This window comes from Sprattus sprattus, assembly GCF_963457725.1.
Source record: "Sprattus sprattus genome assembly, chromosome: 4".
Classification (NCBI taxonomy): domain Eukaryota; kingdom Metazoa; phylum Chordata; class Actinopteri; order Clupeiformes; family Clupeidae; genus Sprattus; species Sprattus sprattus.
The window spans coordinates 7,819,337-7,834,391 of record NC_137923.1 but is presented as its reverse complement, the minus strand read 5'-3'; the positions used below and the strand labels follow the sequence as shown (position 1 = coordinate 7,834,391).

General features: G+C 43.2%; 1 protein-coding gene across 1 annotated transcript; it reads right to left on the bottom strand.

Moving 5' to 3' along the window:
• Positions 1–1,922: 1,922 nt before the first annotated feature.
• On the bottom strand, positions 1,923–13,212 carry lamc2 (laminin, gamma 2). Its single transcript, XM_080837679.1, has 22 exons — positions 13,077–13,212; positions 10,904–11,080; positions 10,609–10,735; positions 9,779–9,921; positions 9,465–9,596; positions 9,121–9,310; positions 8,676–8,788; positions 8,369–8,584; positions 8,058–8,234; positions 7,690–7,920; positions 7,142–7,278; positions 6,096–6,252; positions 5,738–5,943; positions 5,390–5,469; positions 4,944–5,081; positions 4,543–4,681; positions 4,012–4,161; positions 3,742–3,856; positions 3,141–3,349; positions 2,759–2,917; positions 2,505–2,604; positions 1,923–2,212 (listed from the first exon to the last, which is right to left on the bottom strand). The coding sequence occupies exons 1-22, from the start codon at positions 13,147–13,149 to the stop codon at positions 1,959–1,961; spliced, it is 3,423 nt and encodes a 1,140-aa protein (XP_080693805.1). The 5' UTR covers positions 13,150–13,212; the 3' UTR covers positions 1,923–1,958.
• Between the last annotated feature and the right edge of the window lie 1,843 nt (positions 13,213–15,055).

Genomic DNA, 15,055 nt, shown 5'->3' with positions numbered 1-15,055 from the left:
TGGTGTGTTTAGCTGACAGGCTGGGGAGGAGAGGAAGGATTGGATCAGGTCTGTGACTGAGAGAGTGAAGATTAAAACAGACTGGGAGGGGGGGGGGGGGGGGGGGCAGATGTCACCAGTGGGGAGTGCATCTTCTGGGAAGGGAATGAATTAAGCAAGGCAGGCAGGCAGTTTAAGACAGTGAATGGTTTTCAGTGTGACGCTCCACATGTTCCCCAGGGCACACGGATTAGCCTGCTGTGAATGCCACAGTGTAAAATCAGAGATTATACCAATCAATCTGTAGTCAGTTGGTTTGTAGATTGTTTTGGATCTAGCAGATTGATGTTGAATGGCATGTCACACACAGCTCCCTTATACCAATTAAAGAATTCCAACACCTGATAGATTGTTGCAAAGACAGTATACACTGAGAAGAATGTAAAGAAGAACAATGGGTATAAATCCATCGATTGAAAAGTGATTACCGTTATAATGAAAACAATGTTGACATGTTTTTCCACTACTCTGCCTTCGATCCCGACTAGTGGCAGTCAGGTTATGTACAAATGTTGACGTTTACATGTCGACTAAGGTTTAGTGTCTGACGCTTTGGGTAACATGAATCTTTTTTAACAAAGGAAATTAGTTTGGTTGTAAAGGACTGATGCTGAAAAGACTTGTCTTCAAATGGCATACTTGAATTTCATTGAACTGTGACCAATGCTACACACATTCAGTAATATTTTTAAATTACAAGAAATTTGAAGGTACACGTTGAAAGGAATTGTTTTTCCCATATTGACAAATCATAAAAATGACATCAACATTCCAAGCAACCTGTATGCCAATGACCAATAAAGCGTGTGGTAATGTAATTAAATCTTTAGTGCACGGCTTTTGCTCATGTATACCTTATGAACCATGACCTAACTTCTCTTAAGTTCTCTTCCACATGCCCCCAGCATCCTGCCAAAGGGTACACCTGATTCCTCGTCTTTGTTGTTCTCCTGCAAAGTCTGTATGCCAGTAGGTTAGTTTGTTTCCACCCAGACTCAGCATAGAAATATGGCAATATGAACTATTTATCAATGTGTCATTAATAAGATTCATTTAGTATAATTATAGCATGGAGACATCATTGCATGAAGCATTTCTTCATGGAGAAGTGGTAGGACAGTGACATGGACATGCATGACTTTATTTTCTATGAATCCATGATTTAATTCAGTGACCAAATACACAAAAGGAGGTAAATCAGGAGCATTAATCCTGAAGATGAAGGACAATCATGAACCACTTAGCCAATGTGAACATCTAAACGAAATGTCTAGTCTATAATGCAATAACATAGACATAGTCAAACAGGAATTAATAACAATAACTGAGCCATCGAATTCTTTATGTTTTATTTGTGTCAAAACCAGTAAGGTAAATGCTACCATGAAGAAAGTAAACTGCTTTGTTCAAAAGTGATCATACTGTTCAGGTTAATAAAAAGAACAGAAATGAGAACTGTGCATTTTCCCCCATAAGTCCAGGCTTTAACTTTAAGCGAAATAATAAATACTGAGAGGTTTCGCTAAACAACGCAGTTGCACCACGACATTTAGCATCTGATTGTCTTAACAGTGATGAAAAATCCTTTGGTTTGGGGTGGGTGTGGACATTTTAGATAAGGCACATTTCATAGAACTTCACAGTCTGTCTTCCCTTGACATGGCACTGAATTCGGAGCGCAGATACACTCACACACACACATACACATACCTACACAAACATGCACTCTAGCCATCCACACACTCTCACTCTAAAGCAACAAAAGTTTGTAAAAAATGTATTCCAAGTGTTTAAATTCAAATACAAATAGAAGTGCATATATTATAGAATAATAGTGCATATAAATATAGTAACTGTCCATGCTAAAATGGCAGGTAACCCTTCCCAAAGGCCCAAACCCCATGTTCCTCTGACAGCCTTCAGGGCCTCTCTATGGGCGGTGAATTGAAGCAGCCCACAGGGATAGTTTTTTGAATGACCTCCAGGTTCCTGATGTCTTCCAGGATCCCGTCGATGTCTGCGCTCATGTTGGAGATGGTAGCCCTCTGGTGCACCTCCAAGTCCTCCAGCTCCCTCAGCTTGGGCAGCAGCTCCTGGGTCACGCGGACGGTAGCGGCGTTGAAGGCCGCCTGGAGCTCATCCACCTGACTGGGATCCACAGTGCTTGTGGTGCCTGAAAGAGAGGGGGTAAGAGGATAAAGGCTCACAGCCAAATCAAGTGGTCTTTCACTGCTAAAATCACAAAAAAATATACGTTTTCCAGATCTTAACTCGCTCTGTGTCCCTCCAACATACATTTTCATACACTCCCCAGGCTCCTGTTGTAGTTTGGTTTGGGCCAATAGCCAATTATTAAAATTGAATTTTCACTACTGCAAAAAAAAAACTTGAAGACATTGCAGTTGATTACATGGCCTTCAGCCATGGATCCCTATACTTTACATACTGCTTCTGCTTACACTTACCAAAAGCATCAAGAAGGTCTGTGACCGTCTTAAGCGTCTCCCCAACAGCATCTCTGGTGCTCTGTGCATTGTCTAAGGCAGTTGTGGCATCTCTTGAAACCTAAGGATTTTAGAGAACGAAGAATGTTGGTGTGATTGTGTTTGCACACATGCATACATGCAATCGTACGTGCACACGTGTGTGTTTGTGTGTGTGTGTGTGTGTGTGTGTGTGTGAGAGAGAGAGAGAGAGAGAGAGAGAAGGAGTTGCTCACCTGTTTCCCTTCATCCCTCTGGGCCTCTGCTGATGCTGTCTCCCCTTTCAGTCTGGACAGCGTGTCATTCGCCTGGTCCTGGAGACCCTTCACATCCCCTCTAAGGACACCAACACCCTTCTCCAGCTCCAAGGACGACTTCAGCAATTCAGGCATTTTCTGTAGACAGACACACATCCACAGATCAATTCATTTGGTTCTAACTTTAAAAAAAAAAATGGTTAGGAAAGTCTTTCCTCAGACAGGGAAGTTTCTGGAGCATGAGATGTGCGATAGACAGAAACAAAAGTTTGTTTCATTTAAATTAAGAGCATCTTCCCATCTGAGATGAAACACAGTTTTCTGCTATAGATGACCAGCAGCCATTCCTCTCTCTCCATACCTTCTGAAATTCCTCCAGGCTGGTCACAACTCCCCCCTGTGTGCTGATCGTGGCAGTGGCTTCTTCGTTCAATGCGTTCACTTGGTCCAGGGTAGCCACTACCTTAGAGCTTGTGGCAAGTGCGTCTGTAATGGTATCATTGATGCCTGGCAACTTAGAGATGGCCTCCTCTGCCAACTCCTTGTTGTCATTCATCCTATCATCAAGACCTGAAAATACAAACAATAGAACGGATATAATGGACTGGTACCTTCTCCATGTCACATTTGATATCACAGTGCCTTAACATTGTAAGTACACTTTGCAGTGTGGCACATGGCGTGTAACACATTGAATAATTTGAGTAACACTACACTGATACTTTTCCATTCACATATATAAAGGAAATGGTTAGGTTTAGGATACACACAGGCACAGGATATCAAAATGCTAGAATTTAAAGTGTTATAACAGTGTAGTAATGACAAAACTATTTTATGACTATGACAGTTAATGTTCTGTGAATACCTCTAAACACTACTAGGGTCGCACCACCTATATCTCTCAAGCGACAACATAACACACAATGTAGAAAATGCTCAGGGGCATGAATTTCACGCACCTTGCAGTGTCTCGAGAGCTTCATCCACAGCGCTGTTGTGGTTGTTTATGGCCTCCAGAGCCAGGGTTGCTCCAGCTTTGGCTGCGTCGACTCTCCCAAGAAGCGCGTCATATTCCTGCAGGAGAACGTCAACATAGCGTCAGAGTGGTGAAAGCACTTCATTTGTTGTGTCTTTGACAAACAGAAATCAAAAGCTACTCCATGCATCCCTTGAGACCGTGTGAGATAGATATACGCCTACTGAGTTGTAACTGAGTTTATAAACCAGACCTGCTGAGCGGCTCTTCCCTGAGCCAAGAGGCTCTGCGCTGTGCTCTGATCAGCATCGACGTCCTTCTCCAGGGCCTGGTATGCTGTTAGGTTACCCTTCACCCACTTCTTCAAGTCATTCAGACTGGCTACCAAATGATCCATGTCCCCCTATCACAGAAGAAGAACCAAATGAGCATCCACAACCAGCAAACACAAACAAACAACAGGCAGACACGCTGAAGGATCCATGGAGACCTGTCCCAGATTTCTCAGTCCTGTTATTGTTAATGAGATGCTGTTTCATCCCCACATGCCTTAGGCCCCTGTATCATTCCAAACTGCCTCATTTTTTTAAAGGAACCCTTTGACTCTAAGAAATAATCCAGAAAATATACTCCCGTACACTACCTTCACAGCATTAATAGGCCCCCCAATTTCAACTGTATATAAAGCTGTAGAGCTCTTCCTCCCTAACAGTCAGTATTGTGTTGTGTTGACTAGTGTGACTCACTATGACACAGACGAATCTGAATCAGCACAGGGGCTTACCTTGGGAGGCTGGGGGAGCACAAGAGAGGAGATCTGTTTCAGGGTGTCGGTGGCGATGGTGCTCTCCTCTCTGGCTGCCTTGGTCAGGCCAGACGCCTCGGTCTCCAGGGCCTTCACCTCAGAGCTCTTTTTCTCATACCTAAGTAGGGAAAACAACCATCAGCCTGGAGCACCCTTTTTTCAGTTGGCTAGTTAAAAATCCAACACCTTTTGCTTTAGTATAGTCATAGTACTTAGTAAGGTAGTGTCAAAGAATCACAGTATTAACGATCAGATGGCCCATATCATTAAAAATTACCAAAGGTTTCACTTCATTGTGTACCAACAATGCATAGTCCTACTGTGTAACTGTGACTCTTAATCACCATAATTATGAAAAATAGAATGTGTGGATCTCTTACTCAGCCTTCAGGTCGACGATCAGTTTCTTCACAGCATTCTCCCCCGTCATAGCTGTTCGCATCAGGTTCAAGGCTTTCTCCGCATCAGACAGGGCACTGTTAGCAACCTTTTCAATGTAATCTGCCTTGCCCTGGTGCCTTTTGAAGATAACACAGATAATATGTTTTTCTTTATGAAAATAAAGATAAACATGCCAGTACAGTATAGTATAGCATAGTATAGTATAGCATAGTATAGTATAGTATAGTATAGTATAGTATAGTATAGCATAGCATAGTATAGTATAGTACAGTACAGTATAGTATAGTATAGTATAATATAGTATAGTATAGTATAGTATAGTTTAGTATAATATAGTGTGAGTATATCCATGCATTTGTTATAACTGAATGCAGCTGGTGTGAATGGGTTCCTGCAACAGCCTAGTAAAGAGAGGTTGACTCACTGTTCTGCCAGGGTGGTGGCCGTCTGGGCTAAGCCAGACAAGGTGTCGGTGCCAGTAGCAGCATCACCCGATGGGAAGTCCTGAGATGAGGGAAGAGGACACAATGATTTCAGTTCTTTTCTTACAACAAATAAAGCACAACACATTTTACATACTAGGTATTTGGGGGAGAGAGCGAGACAGAGTATCTGTGGTGATTGGTGATGCTAGCAGGTCATCTGGTTGCATCCAATGTACACAATCAGAAAGCAGAACAAAAGAATGCATTCACTACCTAAGCACCTACGAAGAATGAAAGGTTGAATTGTAGAAAGCCATTCTCAAGAACGCTGAGGTGCCGTCACTTACTGCTTGCCTAATCTCCTGTCTGGCTTGCTGTAGTTTTAGCTTTGTACTCTCAACAAGTTGCTGGATGGTAGAGACTTGTCTCTTGTACTGCTGCTCCTGTAGTTTAATGTTGTCCATGGTTTCAGCCAGAGACTGCACTTCTCTGTCGCCTCTCAGATGGGTTGTGCCAACTTCATTTAGCCTCTCCTCAAGACTCCTCTCCATTTCTAAAAAATATTGAGTTAAAGACACATTTCAGGCATGATTACAAACAATGATAGTTTGTGTGTGTATGTGTGTGTGTGAGAGAGAGAGAGAGAGGCAGAGAAAGAGTGTGTGGATGTGTGTGTGTGTGTGTGTGTGTGTGTGTGTGCTGTACCTGAGAGTTTCCCTGCTTTTTTCTGCATGTCTGCCACCACCTCCTCTGCAGCTTTGATGGCTCTCTCCATCTGAGCATCATTCACTGGCACCCTGCCGCTCTCAACCCCATTGAACAGGGCCTCAATCTCATGCACCTTAACAGCGTAATCATCTATCTATAAAACAGGAAAACCACCATTAACTTTAAAACAGATGCAGATCTCAGTGCAGTTATTCATCGCTACATTACACATAAATAAAACAAAATAAAAAAACAAGTTGTTGGGTTGGAAATCAGTATTGAAAACCGTTATAGCTGGCACAAAAAAACATCTGAGTTTGTAAAGGGCATGTTGACTGTGATAACTGTGATGGCTGTGTGGTCTCTGAGGCAGCAACATAACACAGGTCCATTAAGGATTAAGGCAAAGCCTGTGTGGGGCTGGTGCCCAGTGTCCTGATTAATCCTATCTGCATGGGGATGCCCTCTGGACATGACACCGCCACCCCCTGAGGTCAAAAGGACACAGCACATGCAGTATAGCAGCAGTGGCAGCAGCCTTACCACTCCACTAGACTGAGCGTGCTCACAGCGTGGGCCGCTCGTTTTGACGGCTTAACGTCGGCAATTATGGGGGAAATCACACAGTCCCATTTATACACCCCTGTGGGTGTGTGAAAGGTCCCAGCCATGCAATTAGCCCGAGTCACATCAGATGATTAAAAGTTTGACTGTTTAGTGGCTTAATTCTGAGAGCTAGACGCACTCTTTTAGATTTTAGGTGACACAATGTCACATTATCAACGATCTGCCAGAAAACTCACTATGGGGTCGAGTCCTGCAAGGCTCTGCCTGTGCACTATTTAACAAGCCAGCAAGATCACTACTCTAGTAAGGGTTACAAAGATGAGTACAGCGGTAGGTGGTTTATTTCAGTCAAGTTGTTGTGAGTGGGTGGTATTTGATATTCACCCACAGTAACTGTCATTGTTGGTGCAAAAACACTGTATCTCTCATTGCTAAATTTTTTCCTATTTTTATTGTCAAGTCAAAAGCTGCTCTACCTTGCTCTTGAGCGGGTCAAAGCAGGATGGGCATGAAGATCGTTGGCACTGGAGTCCTTCATAACCCTCCTGGCAGTCACACTGGCCCACATTACTGCAGGTCTGAGAGGCCGAGCCCACGGGATCACAGGCACAAGCTACAGGAGGAGACAAAACAACAGTAAGTCTTACAGTTTCTGATCATAGTGCCAACTTTTTTTTGTTTTTCAGTAAATGAAAAGGCTTCTGGACCTACTATGATAATGTAACTCTGAAGACTACATAAACAGTGTTCTCCGATATTATGGTGCATTCTACATTCTAATGCAGCCCTTTTTAATTTTATGTATCTGTCTGGGCCCTCTACATCTTCACCAAAAATGAAATGGTCAACAACAACTAATTAACAATTAACATGCACAGAAGATAAGGGGACAACTGGCAACTATTATCCTTCAGATATACTCTATGTCAGTATTGGGGATCAAGAAGCATTTCAATTTGTTCACAATAAGAACAACTGACTGCACCTTTAATTACCACTAGTAAGCTATTTCCCAGCTTCATACCTTTGCATGCGTCTGCAGGTTTGATGTGGTAGAAGCCTGGCAAGCAGCTCTCGCAGGAGGGGCCTCTGGTGTTGTTCAGGCACCTTAGACACTCCCCAGTGGTGCGGTCACAGGTCCCCGCCGAGCTGTCCCCGCGCCCGTTACACTGGCAGCGCTGGCATGGTCTCTTGGTGCCTGTCTCACCACGGGGATCACCATAAAAACCGTTGGCACAGACTTGGCAAAGAGAACCTGGTTAGGAGATAAGAATGGTATTGTACATTTCTAATTTGTACATTTATAGGTGTGATGCAGAAGATCATTATTATCAGGGTTCAATGATGTTGAAACATGATCAGCACGGAAAACATCTCCCTGGAGTTACTGACCTGTGGTCCCTAGTGGGCAGTTGTCACACTTGACTTCCAGGGTCCCTGACGTCACTGAGCACGAGTCGCCACCAGGACAGGGGCACGGCAGGCAGGAAGTGGGTTTCTCTGGGTTGTTATAGGAACCGGCCGGGCAGGACTGCCCAGGGGGTGTGCCATCAGAAGAGTAGCATTCCCCTGTTGGAAGACAGTTTGGAGATCACAGAGTGAAGCACGGCACATGTATCTTTTCGTCACTGTGTGTTTTTGATCAGTGGGTGAGCGGGTGAAAAATAATTGTGATAAATTGTGTTAATTTTTAGGCCACTCACCGGTCTGTGGGTCACAGCTTCCTGCCTGACAGGCACATGGCTCACAGGAGCTGAGGGAGTCATTGTCGTGGGAATGTCTCTTGTACCCAGGAGCACAGCGCTCGCAGAATTGCCCCTCATATCCTGTGGGGCAACTGCACTTCTCAACCCAGCCTGCAGGGGTGCCAGACCCCTTGCGAGCAGACATAAGACTCACATTGTCCAAATAACCACGTCCTTAGGGAAAGGGGGGGAAAAAAACCTTTCAGAGACAACTTCAAGGTGGACTTGTTTTGTTTTCTAACCAACGTAATTAAGAAACACAAACCATTTTCACCAAATGTCCCCCTGATCATGATGGCGGTTAAGTTGCTTAACAGTGTTTGGAACTGGAGGGATGACAGTTCAGGTGTCCATTTACTTCCAGGCAGCTCATCCAGTCTACAATCATAAAGAGACTCCAATTACCCATGGCAGAGGTTACGAAAACACTGACAGCAGAACAGGGGTTAATTAATAAAGCACGTATGAAACCACAATATTTAGACTGTTTTTATAATTTGCTATTGATTGCAGACTCAGCAGGGATAAGCTTGCCGTGGCTGCTATCTACCTGTCTGAGGTTAAGCCCATTGTCTGTGTAGGACTATTAAAATGATATAAAAAGACATGCTGATGCACTTAATGACGAGGCATGTCATGTCTTGACAGTCCTTTGTTACTTCGCTGAGTTAACATTATCAGCATGCTTTACCCGTAGTAACTTTCCCTACCTGAAAGTGTAGGTGATTTTCTTTGCACAGGGCAACACAGTCCTTAGGTCACCCAGAGAGGCAGCCACTCTCAGTCCAGCCCCCTCCAACACCACATCGGCCACGGAGGGGCGACGGACCCCTCTGTCCAGACGGAGAGAGAAAGACAGAATCTGGCCGTAGCTGAGGGCCTGGTTGCCCAGGTATGAGGCTGGAAAAGGACAAAAAGTCAGGCCCGGATTAGACAGGTGATCATTTACAGCCAGGTACGTACGTGGAGGGCCTGCATATAGAGGTGTTACAGACAACACAGCAGTGTCTGCATTTACTCTCCTGTGCATTCGGCGTGGGAAATGAATACTTACATGGGGCATAGAAGTACATAGGCAAGATGTCCTTGGAGATGACCTCTAAATCACCATGAGTGCGTGACCACCGGAATTCAACCTCCGATGGGGTCACACCCTTGGCTGTCGCGGCACGCCATCCCTCGTCACCTATGGACAATAGAGATGATATTTATACTAAGGATACTAGAACCCATTGTCATCTTATCCCTACAAAAAGGTATGCTACCTATATGTGAGATAACACAATAATTTGCGCAAAAGCGCAATAATCGAGAGAGAAAATTAAATAAATGAAAAATAGTGACTAATAAAATGACTGGACTTATTACCTTGTTGAAATGATGAGGTGATGCTATGGACAGAATACCCAGTTGCCGGAGAACAGTCACTAGAGTGTCCATTACAGAAGCAAGGCAAGCAGTCGTCTAGATCAGTTGGAAGCTGGCTGTCAGTCCGTCCCCGACATTTTAAACTGCAACAGACATGAATTACAGTAAGAACAATAATATTGTCTTTGAAAACAATGCAAATCTAGAGACAAAAAATGTGACAAACAACTTTTGTAAATCATCAACTCCTTATCGGAGTCAAGGCAGAAGCTTTCTCAATTAAAGCACACAAATGGTAGCCTGGCCATTACCAGCCTGTGACTCCATTTCATTCCGTCTTTCAGTCTGGGCCAACCCAATGCATTTTGGTTTCCGAGATGGGCGGGTGCTTATCTTGAGGTTTAAAATCATTGGAGTTCCCTTAACCAATCAGCAACGTTTAGTAAGCATTCGGTAGATTAAACTCTTCCCAAAGCCAGTTGGGAGAAGAGCTACGACGTCCTTTCCAATCATAAAACTTACAAGAAAATACTCTTGTTCTCCTTTTAATTTTCTGATGTTCTCGAGAGTTGAGACAACTTTTCCGATAGCTTTTCGTGTCTTTTCCTCCAAGGCGAGTTTTGCGTCACAGCTCTGAACTGTTCGCTGATTGGTCCTGCAAAATTTTGAGTTCTGGAGACGATTGTCAATGGGGTTGGGCCAGACTGAGTATGAGCTTGAAATCAATTCAGGCGGAAATACGTAGGCTGGTGTCACCAGGCTACACAAATGGTAGCACAGACCACAATATGTCTTGCCTTTGGCTCCCACACTATGTAAGCACCACTTACTTGAGAGGAGGTGCGCAGCCTGTGGCTGAGATTGGGGCACCGTTAGCACAGCGATCACACTTCTCCCCCTTAAATCCCTCTTTGCAACGACAGCGGCCCTCGCTGTCACACTGGGAACCCTGGGAACCTGTACAGTGAAACACCTTTTTGTTATAAAACTGTGACTGCTCTACAGAAAGAATCGATGAGCACACAGAATCAGTGAAAATATCAACACATCAAACGGAGAGATACTTAGTCTACTAGATATGTGAGTATATGTATACGGGATAATCTCTGGCTCATGCATCCTCACCTGTAGGGTTGCAGTTGCAGGAGATACAGCTCTGGTCTGCCCTCTGGTGGTAGTATCCCTCCTTGCAGCCTTCACATTGCCGGCCTTCTGTGTTTCCTTGGCACTTTATGCAGCGCAACCCCTGAGTATCCCTGACACAGTACAGTGCTCTCCCGTTGCACTGGCAGCGAGCTCCACCTAAAATAATAAAATATGTTACTCATCAGCAGAGTAATAGCCCCGCATCACCAGATTTTTTCAGATGTCTCAGAGCAGTGGAGTCATTAGGTCTGATCACTCTGGGATATCGCCCCAAATATTGTAAGCCTAGCCCTGAATATTTTTGCCCCTGAATACAGAGGTGTCACAACGTAACACAACGTATCAGATTATGTTGATGCAAAAAAAAAATAAAAAATAAGCATAGCTCCCCAAGCTGGATAGCCCTTACACCAATAATTAGGCGGCCTCTCTTTCTCTCTCTCACAGTTCAATTAAGTTCAAATAGACTTGCTTTGTTTATTAACATGCCCATAACAAACAGTATTGCCAAATTGCTCTTGTGGAACAAAATGCATAGGCTATTAGATATAAATCAGCCAAAAAAAAAAAAGGCTACCTTCACACAAAAAAAAAGACAGTCCCCTGATCTTATCACTAGCTAGAAACGCCCTTGTAATATGATTCCAGTGTGAGAACATTTTATTTCAAAGTATGTAATGATCTACAGACTGCCTCGAGACAAGATAGTGGTAGAGGTTTTTCAAAGTATGGAATTAAAATCCAGCAGGCAAAGCAGAGTCCTGAAAACCTCAGAAGAGACAAGTGATTTATGGGAAGAGCTTGGCACTCAAACCTCCCAATAATATTTACCTGCTTCCACCACAAGTCTCATTGCACAACACCCATTGAGACCATTGTGGTCAACTTTGTGATAGACTGAGTTATGCACTTTGTCAGCCATGCATAGTAGCTTCTGAGCAATCTGGGAAACGCCTACAAAGGGAGGCTATTTAAGCAACACTGAATTGCGCCAATTCAGACTGCTACCACTGAATGGCCAATTGATAGTCTTCAGATTCCTCAGTATACACACAAAGACCTCGCCCACAGCTGAGTCCACATAACACACACTATGTGCATCTCCAAATGTCTTTCACATTACTCATCCTATTCAGTGGTGTAGTGGTCCCTGGCGAAGTGGGTATACTCTTAATTTAGTTTTAACTGCCCATACAGCACAGGATAAACGCCCTGTTTTTAGAAGTGGGTATATGCAATGCTGACTGAAAAATAAGTGGGTATACTCTGTATACCTGCGTATACCCTGGCCTATACCACTGGTCCTATTATGAAACACTTAAAGCTGAAGACAACGTCCCTGCAATCTGAACAGGTCCCCACATGTAAGGCAAAACTACCCAGTCATTGTGATGATAAAGGGTGATACAGACAATATGCACCATCGATACACTTAAAGCTCACATGCTCAATTTACCCACAGAGGTGACAGGGCAGCAGGGCGCTCACCAGTATGGGCCTACCCCCCAGACACCCACGACTCAAACTCTCCCTTACCCTCACATTTAGCGGTGAGTGAATATAATTCTAAAGCTAAATTTATGGACGGGCTGACAAAGGGTAGAAAGAAATGGGTCTCGCCTGAAGTCACAGTAGGCCAAAGAAAGTAAAGTTGTTGAAAAAATGCTAATGCTGATAATAAGGGCAACTGAGGCAGTGTAGCAACAGGTGTTTTTTCTTTTAACTCTGGGCAGAGAAAAAAATATTCTGATAAACTCAAATGACAGATGTAATATGTCATGATGTAACCATTGCAGGCTTATACTAATTTTATTTACACTTAAAAAAAAAAAAAAACATTTTTAGACTTCACACAAAATCGTCTGATACAGAACCGATATATTTTTCCTTCAAATGGGCATGACATTTTCAGAAATGCTTTGGACTTTCTGAACCTATCAAGTAAGTTATGACTTTGTATATTTTCTAGGAATAATTATTTGGACAAAACCGTTTTTGTTTAAAATACATATTTTGTGTTCCCGGAGATTTAATTCGCAAATGGTTTTCAGCCACGATCCTACTCATCACCATTAGACCAGGGAGAACACTTAAGCAGCATCACAGTACCTCGACACTTTATAAGGTGACCTTTCAATTAATTTGTACTCACGTTCGTATCGATATGTTCCATCGACAGGGTAAGAGATAAATACCATGCAGAGAAAAATCCCAACACTCCTCATGTTCCAGAACTATAAATAATTAAAATTAATTGAATCCACAAAAAACTACTCAAAACTGAATGTTACTATGGTTGGTCCGTTCCATACAACAGACACCTGAATCTGCCCTCACGTCCCTGGTGGGCGCTTATAAAACACCTCTCCCGCGACATGCACCGACACGCCACGCGCCAAGTCTCAGCTGGTGCTTTACTCACCCGTGAATCAGCGTATGCGCGCCCGACAGGAAATGTTTCATGGCATAGTCGTCAGCGAACCCTCTGTTACACCAACTACACAATAACGAACACTGGAATACACTGTCACGCTATGGGGTTCATAACAATTTACTCCAAATAGCGAAGGACTTGGGTGGACACTCAGGAGGATGATTCATTACATTAGATTAAGCCTCCAGATGTTTAGTCCTATATTATGCACAAGAAAAGGGGGAAAAAGGACTCTTTATCTGATTGATAAAGCCTGATGGATTCTGAAAAAACCCACACAGACCATATCACCCAATATTATTCGCTTGGTGTAGAATTAGACAGGATATAACAAAAATGATCAGGGCTTAAAATTGACTACAATTTGGGTGTCATCCAGGAAAATTAAGTTTGAATGTATTTTTTAGTTTCCTTATTACGGTTAAATGACAAAGACAAAACTGTATCTATTCAGGATTACACAAGGTAGAAAATGTATACATTTCCATTCTGATGTTTGAGATACACCCACTGAATACTACATCTGTACAATATCCAGAGTATGTTTTCAAAACAATTTATCAGTCAACTGATCTTTTCACAGCATTTGCAACCTTGACAGGGACTTCATGCTGGGACACATCTCACTTTGAAACACATGGGAACACCTTGGGAAAACACTGAGATCATGCAGGAGACATGAGAGCAAACAATGCCTACTGCACAAAGATATGCGAACTGTAGTACCCAAACTCTATGTTCAAAAGTCTATGACATGAACTTGGTTTTGCGTTCATTGTATCCACAAGTTGACTACTGTTCCCACTACAAAATCATGATTTCATAAATAAGTTTGTGCCATGTAAGGCAAGGTGAGGACACTGGTCACTGTATCATGGAAATGGAAGTGCTGCACACATGTAATGAATAATCCCATCACCACAGATAGAAAACAAAGAATTAAGATTTAAAATAACTAAACTACTGTATGGTATCTATGTTGCAGTGTTTGATTTGATGTATACTGAGTATGTATGGTCATTTGATGGTACAGTCACACCCTGACAAGAGCCAGACAGAATCAGGCAGTCATACAGTACCAGTCAAAAGTTTGGACACACCTTCTCATTTTTTGAAAAGTTTCTTCTTTACTTTTATTATTTTCTACATGGTAGATAACACTTTTTTTGTTAAAAAAAATTAAAGGTGTGTCCAAACTTATGACTGGTGTATATCATTTCAGATAAGGGGAGAAATTCTGAAAATTCAGTGCCACAGGGCAGTGATTTCACAGAGGTGAGCAGACACACCCTTACGCGTCTAAGGCCTGCGCTGGGGGGGTTAGGAAAGGCTCTCTGAATCATGGTTGCTCAGAGGTGCCTGCATGCCGCGAACACATACACACACACAGAGCCCCACCCTAGCGCGTCAACACACACACTTACATCAGCTCCTGCAAAACACACACACACCTTGCTCTGGCCACACCTTGTCTACCATGTATCTTCCCTTGCCAACACCACACCCCAAAACCACACCTATCGCACACACACACACACACCCCAAACACAAGCCGTAACTACTGTAGCCTTAGGGAATCTTTTAAGCACTGTCACAGCAGTTGTTAATTAAAATACTTAAATGGGAAATGTACTTTCCAGACACAGAGGCAAAATAATATGCAGTGCCTTGCATAAGTATTCGACCCCTTGGATGTT

Bases quoted from the DNA above. Each gene is read 5' to 3' on its own strand.
- lamc2 (XM_080837679.1), bottom strand. From the start codon at position 13,149: ATGAGGAGTGTTGGGATTTTTCTCTGCATGGTATTTATCTCTTACCCT. The intron at 7,921-8,057 runs GTCAGTAACTCC...TCTCCTAACCAG, and splicing joins CTGCCCACTAGGGACCACAG to GTTCTCTTTGCCAAGTCTGT. The intron at 3,857-4,011 runs GTCTGGTTTATA...GTTCTCCTGCAG, and splicing joins AGGGAAGAGCCGCTCAGCAG to GAATATGACGCGCTTCTTGG.